This window comes from Agelaius phoeniceus, chromosome 5, assembly GCF_051311805.1.
Source record: "Agelaius phoeniceus isolate bAgePho1 chromosome 5, bAgePho1.hap1, whole genome shotgun sequence".
In the NCBI taxonomy this organism is placed as follows: Eukaryota; Metazoa; Chordata; class Aves; order Passeriformes; family Icteridae; genus Agelaius; species Agelaius phoeniceus.
Window position 1 is genome coordinate 40,565,400 of NC_135269.1, and position 20,184 is coordinate 40,585,583.

Consider the following 20,184-nt stretch of genomic DNA (forward strand, 5'->3'; position numbering starts at 1 on the left):
GTACAGAAATGTACCTTTGAGGTAGCTAACATGACACTCTATTTTCTCATCAAGTAGTACTTTAAGAGAATTTCCTGCAGCAAGCATCATCAAACTAATGCACTGAGCAGCTGTAGTTCCTTCACCTCAATCCTAACAGTCCAAGACCTGAATGCACACTTGTAAATTACTATTAGTTCTGAATCATTAGAATGTGTTGTTCTTTCCCCAGAGCTATATCCATGCATAATTTACTGATTTCCCACTGCTTACTTTATAAAATGTTGAAAATCCATGCACATACTTGGACCATTTTAGCAGGTTTTACAGCTGACAGTCCTTTTATTTGTATGAGTTCAGCATACAGCCGTGTGATACACTGAAGCTAAGAAAAACTGGGGAGGATGATTCACAGGAAAATTTTTGAGAAGTCCATTTCTTCTAATTCAGTGCAAAAACAATTCACATACAGTCAATAATCAGAGACTTAATTCTACATTATTTTAAATTTACTTAGTGCTGTAAGTAATCATTAGTGACAATACTACTATCCTGGAAATAAGGCAGGGGCAAGATCTGACCTACATCTGTTTTATAATTATAGTGTTCATAGTTGTATATTACTTTATATGTATACACTTATATGAAACAACAGCAAAATAAAACTGTTCCCACAACAATGAACAGAGTATATTGTACAGCTTATAAGTTATGGTATACAGTCAATCTGGTGTCACATACTATAGGTTATGGAATACATTCATAGACAATGATATATATTAATTTGCAAATTTAACAAAGAATTTCTTAAAGCAAGTAAGATATTACATACAATGGTGCTGATTCATCATTACTGCAGTTTAAAATATTGGCCCTTTCATGCCACAGGAAACTTGGAATCAAGGTAATGAATCACAGTCAGTACATACCATCTGACAGAGCTGCAATGATTTAAGAACAACCTGAATTTCTTGGAGTTTGAGTACTTGAATTTGCAGTCCTGAAGTTGAATGATGTAGGTTTAGTTTCTCTGTCTGGCTCTATTATATACATATAAATACTTGTCTTACAGTATTTATCAGCTCTGCTTTTTGATTTGGAAATAAATACTCAGTTTATCACTTTCTTTCACACCAAAGAGGAACCAAGACATGGAAGCCCGAGGGCACATCCCACTGACATAGTGGCTGATGTGTTGGCTTTTAATGGGAAGTGGCACTCTAAGTATCTAATCACTCTATTTATAGAATTTAAACCCCTAAACTACTTTGGAACATTCATATATTTTACCTACTGCTAAGCTGGCAAATATTATTTAACTACAAGTCTAATCTAGATAATAGCTTTTAAATCCATTGAAGCCAAGATGCGTCAGAATAATAATCATACAACTATACAAATAGTTGTACCTAATTCCTAATTTTATAGTGCTGCAACTCTCCAGCAGTAAGTAAGAGAAATGTATGTATGTACACCTGTAACAGAGAAAGAGCAAACCTGTGTTGTGGATGGATTTGTGTCTGCTGTTCTCATGCTCAATGTTTAGGTTTATATTAAAAAAAGTATCAGCAGAGAATTGCTGTGGGAAGAGAAGCACAAAATGCTGCTCAAAAATATCTGAAGCCAGATGTCACAAAGTGACACTTTTGATTGCTAGGGCTGCTTGTGCTTCTGTTTGTGGTGGCTTCTCCAGCTACTCCCAGAGTATGATGATGAGGTTGGATGGGGAAGCTGCTTAACAGTGACAAAAACTGTTACACCTGTCTGCTGCAATGAACAATTGGTCCTTTGAGCTCAGATAGACAGGAGGCAGCCATGGGGTCTGAGGGGTTAAAGGCAGCTGGTGATTTAATGTCTGAGTTAGACTTTAAGAAACAGTATGCTTCATATTGCAAATTAATGTTTCTTTTACACAGGACCATCAGAATTAACAATAGGGTGCCAGAGTGCATCTTCACTAATCTATCCCATAACATCATGGAAGTACAATTTTCAAAGACACATATTTATATATCTGGTAACCACTTTTGTCCCTGTTACTTAACTAGCAATTAGAAATGCTTTGGGACACACATACACATGCACACATTAAAAAAAAGGCAATACAAATTCTTTTGTTGCTGTCAGAAATAATGAGTACCAGCACATCATCGTTTCCTTGTCCCGCTGCTGCCACTGGAAGATTTATTGAAACTTCTGCTCATTTGTGGGAAGTGTACTGTTGGTGTTCTTTCAGTGGGGCCATATAGCCCTAAATTCCTGGCTGTGGCTGACTTTCGAAGAGGCTTGACACTGGGAAAAGGATTGAAGACTTGTGGCTTTGGGTTCCCAGGCTGGGGTGATTTAGCCAGGTTTCCAGTGTCTCTGGATGAAGTGGAAGACTCTGATAAACATGGCTGGCTGGACCGATGGGATGTTGGCTCCACATCAGTTTGGGTATCTGAGGTGAGTTCCAGTGCTTCCAGTTTTAGCTGAACCGTGGACATGTTTGTACCGCTGTCCGTAGAGTCTGCCTCAGATGACTGCTGCTCAGCTTTCCGAGTAGTCCTGTCATCCAAACCACCTTCTTCTCTTTCTCCAAAGTCAGAGTGTTTGGAAGCCTCCTCCTTTGCACCAGGACTATTTGTTTTGCAGCTGTCACTCTGCTCATCTATCAGTCCTACAGTATCTCCATAGCCCAGCTGGCCTTTGGCCCTAGCAATGTTCTTCCGATGGACTCGTATGTGAGTGCGCCACGGAGAGTTCAGTTTTGTCTTAAGATCTTCTTGGGGAATGGGAGACATCTTCCCCGTAGCATGGCTTGGGATGTGAATTACAGCATTTTTGAGAGACTTGTTATTCAATTTCATCTTCTTTCCTAAAAGGAGGTGGTTTATCACTGGGGAATGGTTTACCTGAGAAGGGAGGAGGCTGGTAACTGGCCCCTTGTCTGAAAGAAAGCATTTAAAAGAAACACAGTATTGTTAAAGAACAAAGCAAATTAATGTTCTAAGGATCTACCACCAAATTTGATACCTTTTTTGAGATATGGCAAAGCTCTGTAGGACAGAATATATATTAAAAAAAACAACCCAAACTTAACAATCATCACTGTATTTCACTTATGTCTTAGAGTTGAACACAAAGCAGCACCTTCTATATAAGGATTTTCTGCCCTCCCTCACTGCTTTGCACCTGTGGGGAATCCCCAAGCCAGGAATACCATGAAAATATATAATTTAAAAAAATAGCTTCTTGATTTTTGGAATTGAACCATAATAGTTGAACATTAATATTGGCTTCTGATACTTCCCTTCTCCTTCACTTCTCTTCCAACAGCAAGAGGCAATTCAGTCTCCATATGAGGTCAGTCACACAAGCCTCTCCATGAGGCTTGTGTGACTGAAAAATGGAAAACAAACTGAAGTACTATTAATGCATAAAAGCACATCTTATTAAGCCAGAGGAGTAGACTCAGAATTAGTGATTAGATGACAGTTTGATTAAATGACAAACCCAGCCCTGTATCATGATTAGTAAGATTAGAAAGATTTGTGTTTGGAAGGTAGGGGTTGGCATCCTTGGAAATCAACATTTTACTGTTTGCACTGTTTCTGCTGGCCTCTGTTCAAAGCAAACACTTCACTAATATTTTAGAAAAATCCTTCTAAACCACGTAAATAAAAAATTGCAGTTCCATGTATTCCAATGCTCCTGCTAGCACAGGTTTAGACAACCTAGAAGAGAAATAACAATTCTCCACAGTGACCCATTTGCATCGTGAATTTCAATAGCGAACTTAGAAGGATGACACCTAAGCAGGAGGAATGAGTGGGGTGGGCTGTGTTCAGCTTGCACACCCAGTAAAACCTTCAGCTATGCATTTCATGCCAACCCTTGCACTGCTGAGTCTGACAGTTTGGGTGACATACTCCATAACATGGGTTGTTAAATAAGGGACTGATGTCCAGCTCAGTGCTTGCAACAGAATCACTATGGCTAAGGAAACTGCCAGCCACAAAGGAACATCTAATCCAGTTCCTTCAGTTGCATAATTTGCCGTGCCCAGATGAATTCAGAGGAGTTTAGATAATACAGACCAGCTAGGAGTCCACCTGCCACATGATCTGAAGCATCCTCATCTCTGCATTTAATTTTTTCAGTGCATCAGTATGTCAATCCTAAGAATGCCAAAGACTTGTTTTAATCAGCGAGATCAACACAATGCACCCAGATAGCAAAGCCACTTTTAAATACCATTGTTTGGTTGGTCCCTGGGACCTAAGAATACCCCAGGGTCATCATCTTCAGATCCTGACAAAAGAAGAAAAAATATCACCTTCTTGTTTTCTGCCTGCATGAAGCGGCACCCACTTTACTACTAATGTTATATCATTTACTACAATGTTATATCATCAGTCTTTCTTATTTAGTCTATTTGGTTAAATGTAAAAGAATGTCATTTGCCTGATGAAGTTAGTTTGCAATAAATCAGGGAATGAAGCACATTTTGGATGTGTTACCTGCTCTGATATACACATGGTGAACCTGCTGCTGCTGCTTCTTCTTTATCCTGGAATATTGCTTTTTCAGTGCATTAATATCAGTGGTCATACGCTCCATCATCATGCTGTTAAAAGCAGTCTGATAGTCACTTCTGCAAGAATCTATTGCTCCTGGACTTAATTCTGCAATGTTACTGGAACCAAGACTTTGTTCTTCATTCTGATCTGTAGAAGGAGGGAATAAAGTGGAGGTGAGGAGTAAATTGGCATACTCAAGAGATATATCTGTACTTCTGTAGCTTATTTCCAAGGGAAGTCTGTGTCTGATTCCTACCATCTTATTTAACTGTAGTCTTCAATTAAAAATTTATTATAATATGTATATTTATATGTATATTTAATATGTATATAATATGTATAACTAAGCTGTGCTATTTACAATAAGAAGTATTATAAATAGCACTACTGCTTAACAATATCAGGGGTTTGAAGGGAGGTTAAAGAGTACAAAAGTCAATTAACATGGCAGTCCAAAGTTGTAAGCATAGCTTTTCAAATATCCAAAAGTACATTGAGCCACCACTGAAGTAATTCAATAACAGATCATTAAAGATATTTGGTTGTTGTAGAGGCCAAAAATGCAAGTTATAAAATACATTACAGTCAAGCAGGCATGAAATTAAACAACCAACCTAGTGCTACCAGCAAGAAGCAATACCACAGGGAGAAAGTTGCTAGTAGCAACAAAAAGGATAGGCACAGAGCAGCTGAGGATCAGACAACTTGAGAGTGTCTCTGACCAACAGCTGCAGAGCATTAGCAGCAGAGCTGTTTATTTTCACAGCTGTTTCTGATGCACCAACCTGGCACTACAGGGTCAGGAGGATAATTCTTTTTCAAGGAATGTTTATTTGTCTTTGGCTTAGTTTGCAACAGCAGCTTGATGTTCTGACTAAGTACTAGTTTGAAGCAGCAGGTAAAGAGTCCCCCAGGAAGGGAAAAACAAAACACCACAGCAAGGAAAATTGCATCTTACAGGTCTCAGTAAAACCAAGACACAAGAATGATGAAGCGTGAACAGCAACTTGTTACATCAGTCTGGGGTTTTTTGAGGGTAAGGTGGTGCTGAGTTGGGGATAAATAAAAATGGCCTCTCCCAAGATACTGTGAAATCACTGTTGATGCAGTACCATTTCATAAAGGATACTACTTTTCTTGTATGGATCAGCATTTTGTACTGCTTATAGAGAATTTGCACCAGTGTTCATACAATTCTGTCAAGAAATTTCCATGCAGAAGGATTTGGAAAATGGTGACATTTTGAATATATCCAAAACATACAACAATCTGGAGGTTTGGCCAAAAGGGCAGTGAAATCACCGGCAGAGTTCACTCACTGCTGATAGGTTCCAGTATTAGCCATGCATATGTTAATAAATGTCAAGATAATTTATTAAAGGAACACCCTTCAGAAAATGCTGACTACTTAACAGCTGTCTCAGAAATATGCATGGATTTAGGGTAGAATTTTTTTCAAATATGGTTCTTTTTTTGTGTCTCGGCAACGCTATGGGCTTGTTTTGTTACTATTACTGTGGCCAAATCCTTAACTCACACCATCATTTACTGTACACCTACAGCCTTCCAACCTGGCTTTGACAACATCTTCATGGGGCACAGAGCAAGTCATTTGGTATACCTGCTGTAACCTCTGTGTGCATAGAAAACACATCTTCCATAGCAGCTTTCACAGACAGAACTGCAGATAATTTCTGCCAGGTCATATAGATTTAACTCTGTTTTCCAAAATTAAAGAAGTCACTTTTACCTTTCATCTGTTTTTGGTATTTTTGGAGCTCTGGTGCCAAAAACCCACTTAATGGTCCAAGACAACCAATTGCATTAGCAATTGAGTCTTCATCATCTAAGTCATTCTCTTCATCACTGTCTCTGGTTCTGCCTAACCTGCTATCAAAAGAGAACATAAGAGAATTAAGGAAGATACATTCTTAAATGTGAACACTACCAAGCATTTTTTTATCTTTTTTAGAAGCATACAAGGGAGGATCCACCTGCCTTTTCATCTGCAAAGGGTAAACAATAACTTTATACACCATAAGCAGTGCATTTCAAACTTACCCTGAAAATGAAGTTGATTTTACTGCTGCAGGGAAAGGAGTAATATTGTATGTATATTTCTCCCTCAATTCTGCCAGTTGTGGGAAAGGAAACTGAGCCATGGTGTAAACAGTCTGGAGGTAAAAAAAAAGCAACTTTAAAAACTTTTTGCTTTAATGAACAGTCTCACAAAAGATTTCTCCATAACCAGACTTCCACAGTCTTGCAGGATTAAAGGCTGCACATTCTTGCACATTCACATGCTGTAAGAAAACGGTCTAGTTTAATTATTCAGTCAGTAATTCCTGTAAGAAAAATAGAGACTGACTCACTAGAAAGATACAGTCCTGTTTAAAAAAAAAAAAGGAACTGATAACATGAGCTGTAGGATCCTTTACAACTCCTATACTCATTTAAAAATTATTGTCAACCCCTTCTTGCCATCACACCAGAAATCCTCCTCCAATTATGATTTCACTTACATGAAAGCATCATTTAGGAATTGGGGGTCTTTCCAGGAGACCTAAGTTTTTGCTCAAGTATTCAACAAAGTATTAGCACTAGCACAGATAGGAAGGGGCAGTTGATGTGGACTGTTAGCTGGTTCATTATTTTACCTGAGAAGCTCAAGAGCTTGTGTGAGGAAATCACGTCAGCCAAAAATCATCACTAAAGAGGAAGGATCCAAGTTTTCTTCCCTCAATCCAACATATCCAAGTTTTCTTCCCTCAATTTCTAGTTTTGATTGCTGGTTGGTATTGAGGCTACAGGTGGGATTTGGTGGGGTAAAGGTAGTAGTTTTTCTAAAATGCTAATAGATTTTCTTCACATCAATACTCAGAATTTAAGAAGATACATACTTGCAAATATATTTCCTTTTAGCATTATTTTTGCTGCAAGTCACCAGCCCACCTGGCATAAAGACATATCACATTCATTGCAGTATCACTGCTGATTTGTTCCTATATACTTTAGTTGCCTTTTTCCCCCTGCTTTTGTTCACTATTCAGAACTTTCAAATAACTGCCAAATAATTCATTCTGAGTCTCAATGTCAGAAGAAAAAAATATATATGTAATTTCCCATAGTTTCTCTGAAATATTAAAGCTTTTCCACATCCTGAAAATTAAATATCTTTTGAAAGACAGCAACATAAAATTTTCTCATTAGCTATAACAGTAAATCTTCACTTATATATATTTTTTCCCTGTGCTTTTAAGTCAGTGACATTTTCATCTGAAGGCAAATGACCTCAATTAAGATGAAAGGAAATTCTGAACAGTTTCTACACAATCCATTCTTGAACCATGCCTTGTCTATGCTAAGTACACTGAGGAAAATTGCAAACATGAATTCAGTATTAGACATTTCCTGCCATAAGGAGGGAAAAAAGTTTTGTTAATGGCAATGATGTAAGCACTGAGGAGCAGGAAGGACAGTCCCCTCTGATTCAGAGACAGGGCAATAGTGCCCCTCAACAGACTTCTGTGTGAGAATGCTTTCACAGTTCAAGCCCTGCACAGCCTCTAAGGAAAGGAAGATGCCTTCAAAAATCCATAGCATGAACTGAAGTTTTGCCACTCCATTAAACTACAGTGCTACTGTGAAAGATAAATATTCCCTAGGGCCTGAACAGTGATTTCCCATTGGTCTACCAGACAAAGGGATTTTATGATCTAGAGAAAGACCTACCTCCAGCCCAACATGTCTGCCTGCTTGTTTGATCTCCACCATACTTTTCTGTTAGGTTTTATTTTTTTCCATGTGTTTCAACTCTCTCCAGAGGTTTGTCTGGAATTTATTTCTACTCCTTATGTCAACGTCCTTCTCAGGTAACTTGTTCCATATGCTAGTTACCCTTTAAGTGAAACAGTCGACTCCAATTCCTCCATTTGCTCCTTGCACCTACTGTTTCAGATTATACTTTTAGCTTTTGCCTGTCTCCAATCTGTGTCTCTTCCACATCTGCTACAGGTTCTTTCATTTAGCATACATATTTTAGCTTAACTATTGTTATCAGGTTATAACTGCAGGCCTTGCTTACCACCTGGCCAAGAGATCCACAAAACAAATTTTATGCCAGTGCCAGTTTCACTGGAAATTTTAAAAAATATTGTCAGCCAACATCTCTGATATCCTCCCAGTGACAATTCAGAGTCAAAGCATTCTTTTTCTAGTCATTACACAGCCTTGGATGCCATTTGGTTAATTCTGGGGAACTGTCCCAGAGAGAAATAGCCTACACACAAAAGCATGATGCAGCCAAACTTAGCATCTTATTTACATAAGGGACAGATCCTGGGAACAAGAAAAGAGACAAGGACAAAACCCCCTCTATTCTCACCTTAAATCATTTGACAATCCTTTGCCTTACTCTAAAAATGCAAAGCTGTCTACACCCTCAGCAGAACACCATATGGGAGGTGATGGGCTGTGGCTTCCAAACAGGGTAAGCCATTCTGCAGACAACTTATTACTTATCTCCATAGCTGCCCCCCACTAGTTTAAGGATATTCTTTCTTTTCAGTTTGACTAAGAAAACAAAACAAAAAGCAAAATCAAAAACAAACCCAAAAGAAAACAAAGTGCTACTCAAGTAGCAAGTTACAGTGAATACCATCAAATCAGGGCAACTGCCTCGGCAGATGGTCCAAAATGCTAGAGTACCACAGAAGGATTAATCCTTGTTCCCCTCTGTTCTAGTAAATACAAAGGGATGCCTCTCCTCCAGTTGGCTGCTCATCTCCTCTGTGCTGCAGTGTTCCTGGGTGTACAAACTGAATCAGTTTAGCTGGTTATAAAAGTGCTCACTTTCTGACAAGGCATGGAAGCACAGACTCAGTCTAGCACACTCTGTTTAGAATATCTGCAGACACCTGACTACAGCCTTCTGTCTCCATATTGGAACCAATACATACCCAGCCTAGAATCTGATGTGTACAGCACTTACCCTTTATTCACCCAAACTGTTCAGTCTGAAAAAGGAAGAAACTGTAGGCTGGCTTGCTCCTCCAATGCCTTCATGCTCTCCTCAGTAAAAACATTAAGAACTTTTGTCACACAAGGGCCAAATCTGCAAAAGCTTTAAGGCTCCCACCCTAACTATAGGTACTGTCTGCATGGGAGCAATAAAACTGCAGCACCTATACATGCTGGTGGAAAGAATGAGGACATGAGTCCCCTTGTTCTACTTTAGACATCTGCTCTGTCAACACTTCCCTTGAAGGATCAGTTGTACCTCCCTCCTCTAATTCCTAAAAGAAACGAGGCTCTTAGAGCACAATTTGTTTTTCAGTGGTTGAGAAGTGCCTGTTAGGCTGGCTTAAGTGAGCCTGGACAAGCAGTTTAGATGCAAATATAAGTGTTATGCAGGTCTGAAGAGAAGTGAGATGATTGCCACCAGCGAGCTCTTCTGAAATGCGATGGGAAGGCAGAGTGGGATATTATAATCCTTTCCCCACAGTAGGATACTAGTCCTTGAGCCATCTTGTAAAAAATATTAGATGTAAACTAATAATTTTGATTTTTATTAGGGAAAAAGCAAAGAAAATGAAAACAAAGCATCTCTGGATGACTCCTCTGAAAAAGCTTAAAGCAATTTAAAAAACAGCATGTTCGAGCAGCCTGGATCTTTTCATTAATGCAATGGTTCATATTTCTTAATTTTTTTCTCCAACCACATACATGGTAGCACTTATATGCCCTGATGGTAAACTCTTGTAGTTCCTTATTCTTTCCACTTAGGGTAAAGAGTGGAGGCCTCAGAGATGGCTACACTGCCAGTGCCTGCCTTTGACTTGAAGAAAGCTATGCAAACTATATTGTGGTTTCTTCAACAGAGAGGACACACATAAACCAGACACACTGTTCCTCCATACATAGAACTTAAACCGGCCACATTCTCCATATCAATGCTATCCTATCTTAACACTCCTGTCAGTGCCATAAAATACACACATACACTATGAACACACATATCTATTGTGACAAATACTCATTTTTTGTTGAAGCACAAAAAGATTGCTAATTTGCTAGTATTTGTAGTTGCAAGAGTTAAAAAAAATATCCCTCCAACCCATGCCGTATCTCCTATTACACACAGCAACAAAGAAAGAAATCCACAGAGTCACAAAAGACCACCTCAACTTCCCCAAAATTATTCTTATTCACAAATGCCACATCTTGATTTTGTACCACACTGGAGACCAGGAACTGAAACACAATGAGAAGATAATTCAATTATCTACAAATGTCTTTGTTTACAGTACATTACTGACTGTTCATGTTTTGGGTTTTTTTAAATCATTAAGGACTTTTTCTACACTTCTCACTTCATTAACCCTTATTTCCCACAGTGTCTGCAGAATGGAAAGGACACAGTGTAATAAAAAACTGACCAAAACATAAAAATAAGGCAAAGAACACCCTAAAAATGGTGACTACTAAACATCCTAGAAATGGTGACTAATCTTGTGTAAATCAAATTGAGCATCATATCCCAAAAGACTCAGCTGTCAACATAGAATCAATTTTTATTAAATGACACCTAGTAGTTCTCTACACTTCATATAAAAATAAGATTCTAGCCCTAACTGCAGGTCACCTACTTGTTTCATTGACATGCTAGCTCAACTCTGTTATCTGGAACTTTTATTCTTGGGAGAATTTAGGTTTCTGCAGTATTTGAAGAAAAATGTAATTTGTTAGAAATCAAGACCTGAAGAAATCAACACAGAAAACACAAAAATTAATTATGTTACAATTACTCACCTGCATAAGTTCATTGCTGTCAATCAGACTGTCTTCAAGCATCTCCTGAGTCAGCTTGCCCATAGTACTGTAAAACTCATCTGCAGTTTCACAACACTCAATTTGCCTACATCAAAATACATGTTAGTTTTTATTTGACTTTTACATATGATTCTACATGCTCAAAACAAAACTCATCTTCTTGTCATCATAAAATATACATTTCTGTTAGCTTAACTTCTAAGTTTATTTGCAGTTCTGCCTAGACTTCCAAACAATAAAACTATGCACACAACATTGGAAAAGCTGCAGCACTAAAAAGATGCATTGACTACAGCCTGCTGTCCTGACTCCTCATGATAACAGATGAATGTATCTCCAGACAGGCTATTCCCTCTGCCCCTTTCATTCTGCAGCACAAGAATCAATACATTTTGCCTCCTAATAGCACAAGGGGGTTCTCTTATCAGCTCAAAAAGGGAGCATAAAGATTTCTTGACTACCTCATCACTCATTCTTCACCATGCACCAAATGGCCAAATTCACTGTCTGAACTTTGTCAGACAGGACGATATTCACTGGCCAGAAACCATTCCTGTGGAATAAATTAGTATAGATGCATTCATACATGTAATTGTGTTAAAAAATAATTAGGCTAACATAAAGCACAATGAAGGAAAATTCACTCATCATATTTGTGAATGCTATTTCTAAATTAGGGGTGGGAAGAGTGTTGGTTTTGGTTGTTTGTTTGCTTTGGTAGGATGCTTTTGTTTGCCTTGTTTTGGGAAGGGGGTTCAATTGGATACTTTTTCTGCACTTTTCTTTACATTTCTAAAAGCACAGAATCATTCTAAAAACAGAGAGTGTCATCTAGAGGAAAAGAAATATGAGTAATATGCTTTTGTGAATTGGTGTTCTGCACACATTAGGGTCAGCTGCTAAACATCTCTCCTGTCAAGTGAGAAATTTGTTTTTCTTATATCCCAAGGAAGTGCTTTGATGGCTACATATTGTAGCCTCTCCTCTAAAACCCAGATGCTGGAATCATGAAAAAAAATACACTGCCTTTTTTCTTAAGCAATACAAAAAGCAGCTTCCCTTGATCTTCAGCAACTGCACATAACAACCATTGAGCTATGAAACTCCTGAAGTCTTAACACGGTTTGGGTAAAATAATGATTACATAGCTAAAAAAACTTAAAAAGTAGTATAAACAGTGGGTATGTAGCCAATTATCACAAACTTATGGCTTACCTGCCCTGCTACCTTTAGTCTCTCATGACCTCCACATACTGCTTTCTCTACTGCCCCTATATTTAACTTCCCATTCCTTCAGCCTCCCTCAAAACAGAAGTACGATTGAGCCACCTACATTTTAAAAATGCACTTCTTACCCTATTTTCATTTTGAGAATGAATCTTGAGAAGTATGAAGATCATGAGACTATGAACACTATTTCTGGCCCCACCTCTTTAAATCCCCCATTCTAGTTCTAATGGTGGACAAAGAGAAGTAAAAATATTACCATCTTCTCCCAGCATAAACAGTGCCCTGTCTTTTACCAGACCTTCTCCCATTACCCACAAACAACAGTTGCAAGACATGCAGAGTGATCAGCTTATTTCTCTTAGACACATTCTTATATATTTCTTGATTCTGTTCCTTTCAATTTCTTAAAACATGTTTAATTTTTCTTTAAGTTTTACGGTAAAATCTTCAAAGTAGTAAGTTCCTTTTTATCATGTTATGAGTTGTAGCATTCACAATTATAACTTTTAAGTGTACAGAGATCTACTGAAAGAACTTTTTATCTAAAACACTATGTGTCTACATACAGCTTAATCCCAATGCAAATGATTCATGCAAGTTTCATTCATTGAACTGAACTGAATCTAAAAAAGCTCTCAAGAAATTATTATTTAAATTATTACTCTTCAGATTAAAAATTAAATGTACTAAACAAATCCTCTTACAATGCAACTGGCCTGCAGTGCTAATTTATTCAGAAAGAAAAAAGGAAATGAAACTTCCAAGGACAGACTGAACATAAATCCCATTGGTTCAATTTCAGAGAAAAAAGGAAGACGAGTTTTAATAGGCTTGAAGAAAGCTATCACAAGAAAAAAAATTGATGCAGCTGCTGATGCCAGCTGAAAAATGTTTCCAGCTGAACTAACATCTGCTTGACCTGTCAGAGCTCACACCTCCCACTGAAGCGAGTGACAAAACTCATTTCTCTGGGAGCACTGTAAACTCCTCGGAACACAAATATTTGCTTTGACAACAGAGAGGTTTGAAGAACTAACCACCTCTTGTGTTCTGGCCATGTGGTGAGTTTCCAAGGCCACACAGGACTACAATGGAAACTTGGCTGGAATGTGCTGAAAAGCAGAGAATTTCAGGAAAATTCATTTTCAGTCCTTAACAGAAAAGACTCACGTACCACAGGGTCATTCCCTTAGTAACACTGAACTCTTGTACTGGGCAAAGCCAATGGGCTCAAATCCTTAAGTCTCCTTAAATGAAACTAAGGAAATTAACATCCCCACTTTCAGGTACCCAACTAAATTAGTTGGTCACCCTCAAATCTCTTAATCTGTCTTTATACAGAGTATTTACCACTTCCTTCAGAAGTTTATGTTCAGGAAAGTCCAACCTTTTAGCACAGCATAAAGACAAAATACACAGACAACTCCAGCAACTGGAGACATTTTCTCCAAAAAGGGTCAATTAATTATAATGCCCATTCTGACATAATGTCAGAATCACGTGTTTTTAAGAAACCATAAAGGTCCTTTTTGCAGCTTTTTCAAAACAATCGTTTTCCTGAAAGATTGTATCTTGTTTAGAATTGAGAACATCTTAAAGAAAACAAAAGTTAAACATGGCTCATACTGAAAAGAAAAATCAGGTAAAAATGATCACTTACTCTCCTAGCTTTGCCCAGATAGCCAAAGCTACTCTCAGTATAATTTCAGAGCCTTCAAAAAATACTGAATCCCAGATCTTCAGAACTGTATGGTTAGGCAGACAGGTGGCAAAGAGTGTCAGAAACCACTGCATTGTGAAGACATTTGTAAGTGGGGGTTCATAGCCTCCTGAAGTTAAAAAAACAAACAAGAAAAAAACAAGTTACTTGAAGTAACTGCAATTTACTATCATTTTACAAGGAGTATAAACTGCATCGTAAAATACACCAGACATTCTAGCACCTCTGTTATTGCTCAAAACTTACTCAGCCTGCAGCTGTCCAAAGATAAGCTGAGAACAATGGAAAAATTACATAATCACCTTCCATTATGCTGCACTGCAAAAAACTAAGCAGCATCATTGGCTTTGGACTATAAACCCTGGAATACACCACCACATTTTCTCCCTTATTTCAGAAAGACTGTTTCTCTTTCCCCAAAGCCATATGATATAAAAGCTTCTATCAAAAAGAAAAACCAAACCCACCAACTTCCCCACAAAATGCTGCATTTTTTCGCCGACTGATGGCGTAAGTCTTTATCTACATGGTGATAAGGTGACTGTCTCGTAAAGTCATATCTATTATTTTAATACCCTGGTGTACTTGTTAAGTTTCAAACAAAATGTAGTATTTCAGGCTGAAACTCTAAAATGTTACTTTTTCATTATGCTCAGAGAACACTTTGTGCATCCCAGTATCAACTGATGCACTGGAGGCCATCACCAGAGAGGCCAGCCTGTGAAAACACTTTCAAACAGTAAGTATTTCCTTGAAATAAACAAATACCGCTTGTTTGTTTTTTATACAGTTTGGGCATAGACATATGGAACATAGCAGCAGATCTTTTCTAAGGTGGAACTCAGGGTGCACTTAGCTTCCCAACTGAAAAAGAAACCAAATCAACTAACAAAAAACCTCTTACCCTTCCCAGAACATCCCTAAATAAAAGAGCTGTAAGTCTGGACAGAATGCTATGCCAGGGAAAAAAAAAATCACAATGCAAAGCCAGTTTTCAGGTAGGAACCTAAGATATACTTCTGAGTTTTGTACCTGTCTGTTGATAAGGATCCAGGTGAAGAAACACTAAGCAGCCCTCACTGGCTCTCACACTGTAACTCTTCCCAGAATAGCTATATGAGCCAGCAACTACACAGAGCAGTAGGAAGACACCTATCCTGAGCTAAGGCAAGAAATTACCTTTCCAAGACAGCCCTTGTACTAAGCTAAGTGTTAGTGTTGTCACTCCATGCTTTGTATATTCTTGTCAACACAATTCTGTTTGCAGCTACTGGTGGGACCAAATTCTTTCCCTTTGTTTTTCCTGGAAGTACACCTATTTATGTTCAGGTCATCAGTAACAGAAACCATCATATTTCATCTTAAAAATTTAAAATACATATTCTAAGCAATAAACTCATGTAAACACTTAAAATATTGTATTTTTAAACCAGTGCTCAGATGAAACTACAGCATGACAGAGTTGAACAGCATTTTCTGTTGAACATACCTCCACTTTCTCTGTTAGCAGCTCTTTGCAGGGTGTCTAAGTGCTGGGACAGTTCAGGAAGCTTCATTCGTAAAAGATCTCGGAAAACAGCCATATCCACAGAGAGAGCACGGAGATTATTGACAAAGTAGCTATCAGGAAGCACCTTATCAATTAGGTAAATCATGATCTGTGGGCAGAATGAAAGACTATCATGTAGGACTTAAAGAGCAGTTATTTTCTAGGGCTTACAGAAAAATAAAATTTCTCTGTTCACTAAAGAATGAATTGGAGCCAGTGGCAACACATGCTTATGGCACCTCCATTTATATGGGGAAAAAATATTATCACTTTGAGCATCCTCAGGTATCCTAGATATCCACAAACATTCAAGGTACAAAGGCCTCTTGAAACTGTCCAGAATTTATGAACCATGAAATGACTGAAATCAATGACTGAAATCAATGTCACAGTAAGCTATGCCCAAGCTGGCAGCATTACCCCCACCAAAAACAATTTTTGACACTTCTGATGTTGGAACTGTTTATGAGATTCTCCACTGCTGGAGAGTCTCACTATCCCTTCTCTGGTTAATGCCACAACTAGAAGACTGATTTTGCAAATCCCCTATTTTGCCTCTCCAAAATGCAAGGCACTGTTCTTTAAAAAGAAATTCTCCATATATTTTACTGTGATTTGTTACCATATGCTGCACTCCATCTTGTCACTTTAGAAGGTGCTAAATTAAGCAGCGTGAGACATTTTAAGCAGACATCTGTTTCAAGTGAGGTAGCTCAACTACATGGATGGTAAGGAATTAAATGGATACTGTCAAACTTTTGAGAATGAAGAAATGCAACAAAAAACATGCAGAAGCTGATGATTATCATCAGCCTAACAGAAGACACTGACCCTTCACTTCAGGATCTTTTAGGATCTCTGTGGCCACTCTACTAACCACATCCAGAGAGCCTGCAGTCATCCCATCTGTATCTCTTCTACATTTCTCTCATATGAGCATCCTTACCATGTTTCATAAAGACCTTCATTCTCAAGAGATGCATTGCACCTTCACATACAGGAGACAGTCCTCCTTCCAATCCCTCTCTTTTCAGAAGAGGCCCACAGAAACAGCTTCTCAGACACAGGACTGCCAAGAGCACCACCTGACAGAGCCTTACTGCTCTCTTTTCTCTCCCAGCTGCTTGTGACCACATACTGCCACTTGTCCTTGAAAGATTTCTCCAGCAATAGCAGTCTTATGTTCCATGCTTTAAAGCATGTGGAACAGTAGTCAACAAAGGCAAATCAACAGCTTCTACATGTATTTTGTCAGATGCATTATGTAACCTTTGCTGAATAGTGGGTTACCCCACAGTCTTGTGAAAATATGCTTAATTTTGTTTAGATATATTTCAAACAATGGAAGAGTAACTTAATATAGCAACATTAATGTACAATGATGCCATTTGTGTTTTCATTAATTCCTTATGACATAAGCTATAAACCCCCATGTGAAAGACACCCTTCTATAGAGGCCTTTGCTCCCTTCCCACTGAAAAGTATTACTTCATTGATCTCTGATATATGAGAGCACAGAGAAGAACAGAAGTCTTTTTCAACACTGAAGTTCATTCTGTTTCACCAACATGTGAATTGCTTTGAGAAGACTTTTTTTTTTAAAAAAAAAGCAGTTCATGCATTTACCAGTTTGCAATAGATACTTTCTTCGTAACACATCTCTACAAATTATTTTTATTATTTGATTCTGTAGCATTTCCATGCAATAACATGCAAGAAAATTTTTTTTATGTTTCAATATCTATGAGACTTTTATAGCTTCTACTCACGCAAGATGGGATTTTCTTGTTTACCATAATTTCTGCAGGCTAACTTTGAGGCAACTCCAGGGATTTAACATAATGCTTACCTTAACTAGCTAACACTCAAGTATCACTGGCTGGGCATTCACTGAAGCTACCATGTTGGGTCCTGTGCTGTTAAAGCCCCTTGGCATCAGTAATACCTTCTGTTTCCTAGCCCCTGGGAGATGCTTTCCAAACACAGAGCTTTTGTTTATAATGTCCTCCCCAGAAATGAGACCTGACTGGCAAGACCTAAGGATACCCTTGCTCCCTTAACTCCCAGATTCTACAATAACCCCAGCACAGCTACCCCATAGCTACAATCCTCAGGGTACCTTTACAGGCCTCTGTAGCTGCTCACTCACTGCTTGCTTTAGGTGGCAGTGACTACAGCAAAACCATCACATGCTAATACCAAATTCTTATTTCCTCCTCCACCCTGCTCCTTTTCTTACCCTTCCCCTATTCCCTCTGTCTTCTGGGAAAATTCCAACCCTGCAAAGCCCACACTGAGCTTGGAAAAGAAATAATTTTTTTTTTCCATTCTTATTCTTCCCAGGTAAGACCAGTTTTGGTGCAAACAGCCTTCAGGGCTTTACCTCCCTGGGGCAGTCTGGCTCCATTTATTGTCTCCTCCACACAAGGAGCCTGACACAACTCACAATAACAGACAACACAAGGATGCACACAGTTCTTATCATCAACTTGGACTTCATAAACCTTGGGTAATCCTATTTCCTATAGGATAATGCGATAAATTACTGTTAAAATATTGAGGAAATCTTAAGCAAGAATTATTGAAAGGAAATTTTACTTTCTGATATAAAGTTGCTATATTATGGTATTTTTTTCCTATTACAGGCAGTTGTCTAGAATGAAGGATTAAATATCATCTACTGCCACAAGCTTTATATTTTAGGAGCTCTATAATAATAGGAGCACTATTTAGGAGTGAATTTAAATATTTACCATATTTAAATCATTGTCTAAAGCAAAATAAACAGCTCGGTATCTGAAGAGTCACAGTCATCTTCTATTAATTTGACCCAACTCACACATATGAGCAAATTTATTTAAGGAAATTGCACATGATCTTACCAAACCTTAAACCATGTCCAGTAAACTGTATTTCCATTTTCTGACATATTATAAATTTCATGAAGCTTTGTTTTATTTAAAATAAAAGCCATCTAAGAAAAAAAAACACAGCAAGACTAATGTAGTCCAGAAATTAGCTTCAAAGTGACTTATGTTCATTTTGAATATTTAGTGTTTCCCTAGGATTTGCTTCGAAATGTAGCCAATTTATCAGCTGCCTCACATGGAGCTGCCACATAAGATGCTGATCATGAAATGCTAATACTTCAGCTACCTATAGTGTTTGCAAGCAGATTTGGGGTTATGGGATAAGATATCCTATAGTAAGTAGCAGTGGTCGCATTTTTTTTTTTTTCAAAAAAAAATTTAACACTGGTAACATTCAAACTATTCATTTTAGCTGAGACAGGATAACAAAATAAAAAGTTCACCAATATAAATCAGCTAACTCTTTTGAGTTGTGTTCATTAGTCTGTATACAAAATTCATACATTAGTTTATTCTAAAGTTCACTAAGTAAAAGCAATTTTCAACATTGGAAAAAAAAAATTACTCACTTTCAGGGCATCCCCTTCATTGCCCTCCATTACTTCCAGAATAAGTGCAGCTAGTATGTTAAATCCTTGGCAATAGCCAACAGATTTATTCCACCTGGCATAAGCCAGCAAAACACGTTTTAATACCACTCGATCTTGCTCTGCCTCCTGGCCACAGTAAGAACTGCAGCCAGTTCGGTGAAGGTCCTTTAAAGGAAAAAAAAAAAAAAAAAGACAAGACAAGCAGAGAAAAGATGTGTATTTTCCGTCCCCTCTTAGATCTCTTTCCTGTCCCAGTTTTCCTTCCATCTCCACCCTCCCAGTACATACTCCCAAAGTTGATGAAAATGTTTCTTTTTTAATCTGTTAAATCTTTATCTTGCCCAAAAGAAATAGTTTCAGCAAGCTCTTAAGTAAACAAGTCCCCTAAAAGATATTTATAAGGCATTGCCACAGAAGATGTTAATAAATCTCTGGGTTTCAAACAGGCAAGGCACAACAGCTACTTAATTGAACAAAAAAGAGCACCTGTTTTTATCAAAGTATAGAAGAACTAGTAGATAACTGACTTTTCCAAACACACAAGCCAGACACTGTCCTTGAAATTTAACTGATTTACAAGTGAAAGGCAAAATGTACAAAATGGCTGACTGCTTTAAATATTAAACATTAATCAGCTGAGAAATACAAATAGGCAAATGTGTTTCACTCCTGTAAAACAACTGAAGAATGCTCATTTGCTGTATTTTAGAATATGCTTTTACTCCCAGAAAACATTTGTGTTTATTTACAGAGAAGGAAAAAACCCACTTATGTTCCTTTGTCTTCATTAACTCCAGCACTTTTTTGAAATCAAAAGAAAGTAAAAATGAAAGGACAAAAACCCAGAAATAGC

The 20,184-nt window shown here is 37.9% G+C and overlaps 1 protein-coding gene across 3 annotated transcripts in view; it reads right to left on the bottom strand.

Annotated features, from left to right (window-relative positions):
- Positions 1-470: 470 nt before the first annotated feature.
- The window catches only part of TBC1D30 (TBC1 domain family member 30), a 52,416-nt gene continuing 32,702 nt past the window's right edge, over positions 471-20,184 (bottom strand). For all 3 annotated transcript variants that reach the window (XM_054631430.2, XM_077178865.1, XM_077178866.1), the window contains 8 exons: positions 19,311-19,496; positions 15,812-15,980; positions 14,263-14,431; positions 11,352-11,457; positions 6,603-6,715; positions 6,292-6,431; positions 4,482-4,688; positions 471-2,908 (listed from right to left, as the gene is read on the bottom strand). In XM_054631430.2, the coding sequence (XP_054487405.2) occupies positions 2,127-2,908; positions 4,482-4,688; positions 6,292-6,431; positions 6,603-6,715; positions 11,352-11,457; positions 14,263-14,431; positions 15,812-15,980; positions 19,311-19,496 (1,872 nt within the window). In that variant the 3' untranslated portion in view covers positions 471-2,126. The remainder of the gene's footprint in view (positions 2,909-4,481; positions 4,689-6,291; positions 6,432-6,602; positions 6,716-11,351; positions 11,458-14,262; positions 14,432-15,811; positions 15,981-19,310; positions 19,497-20,184) is intronic.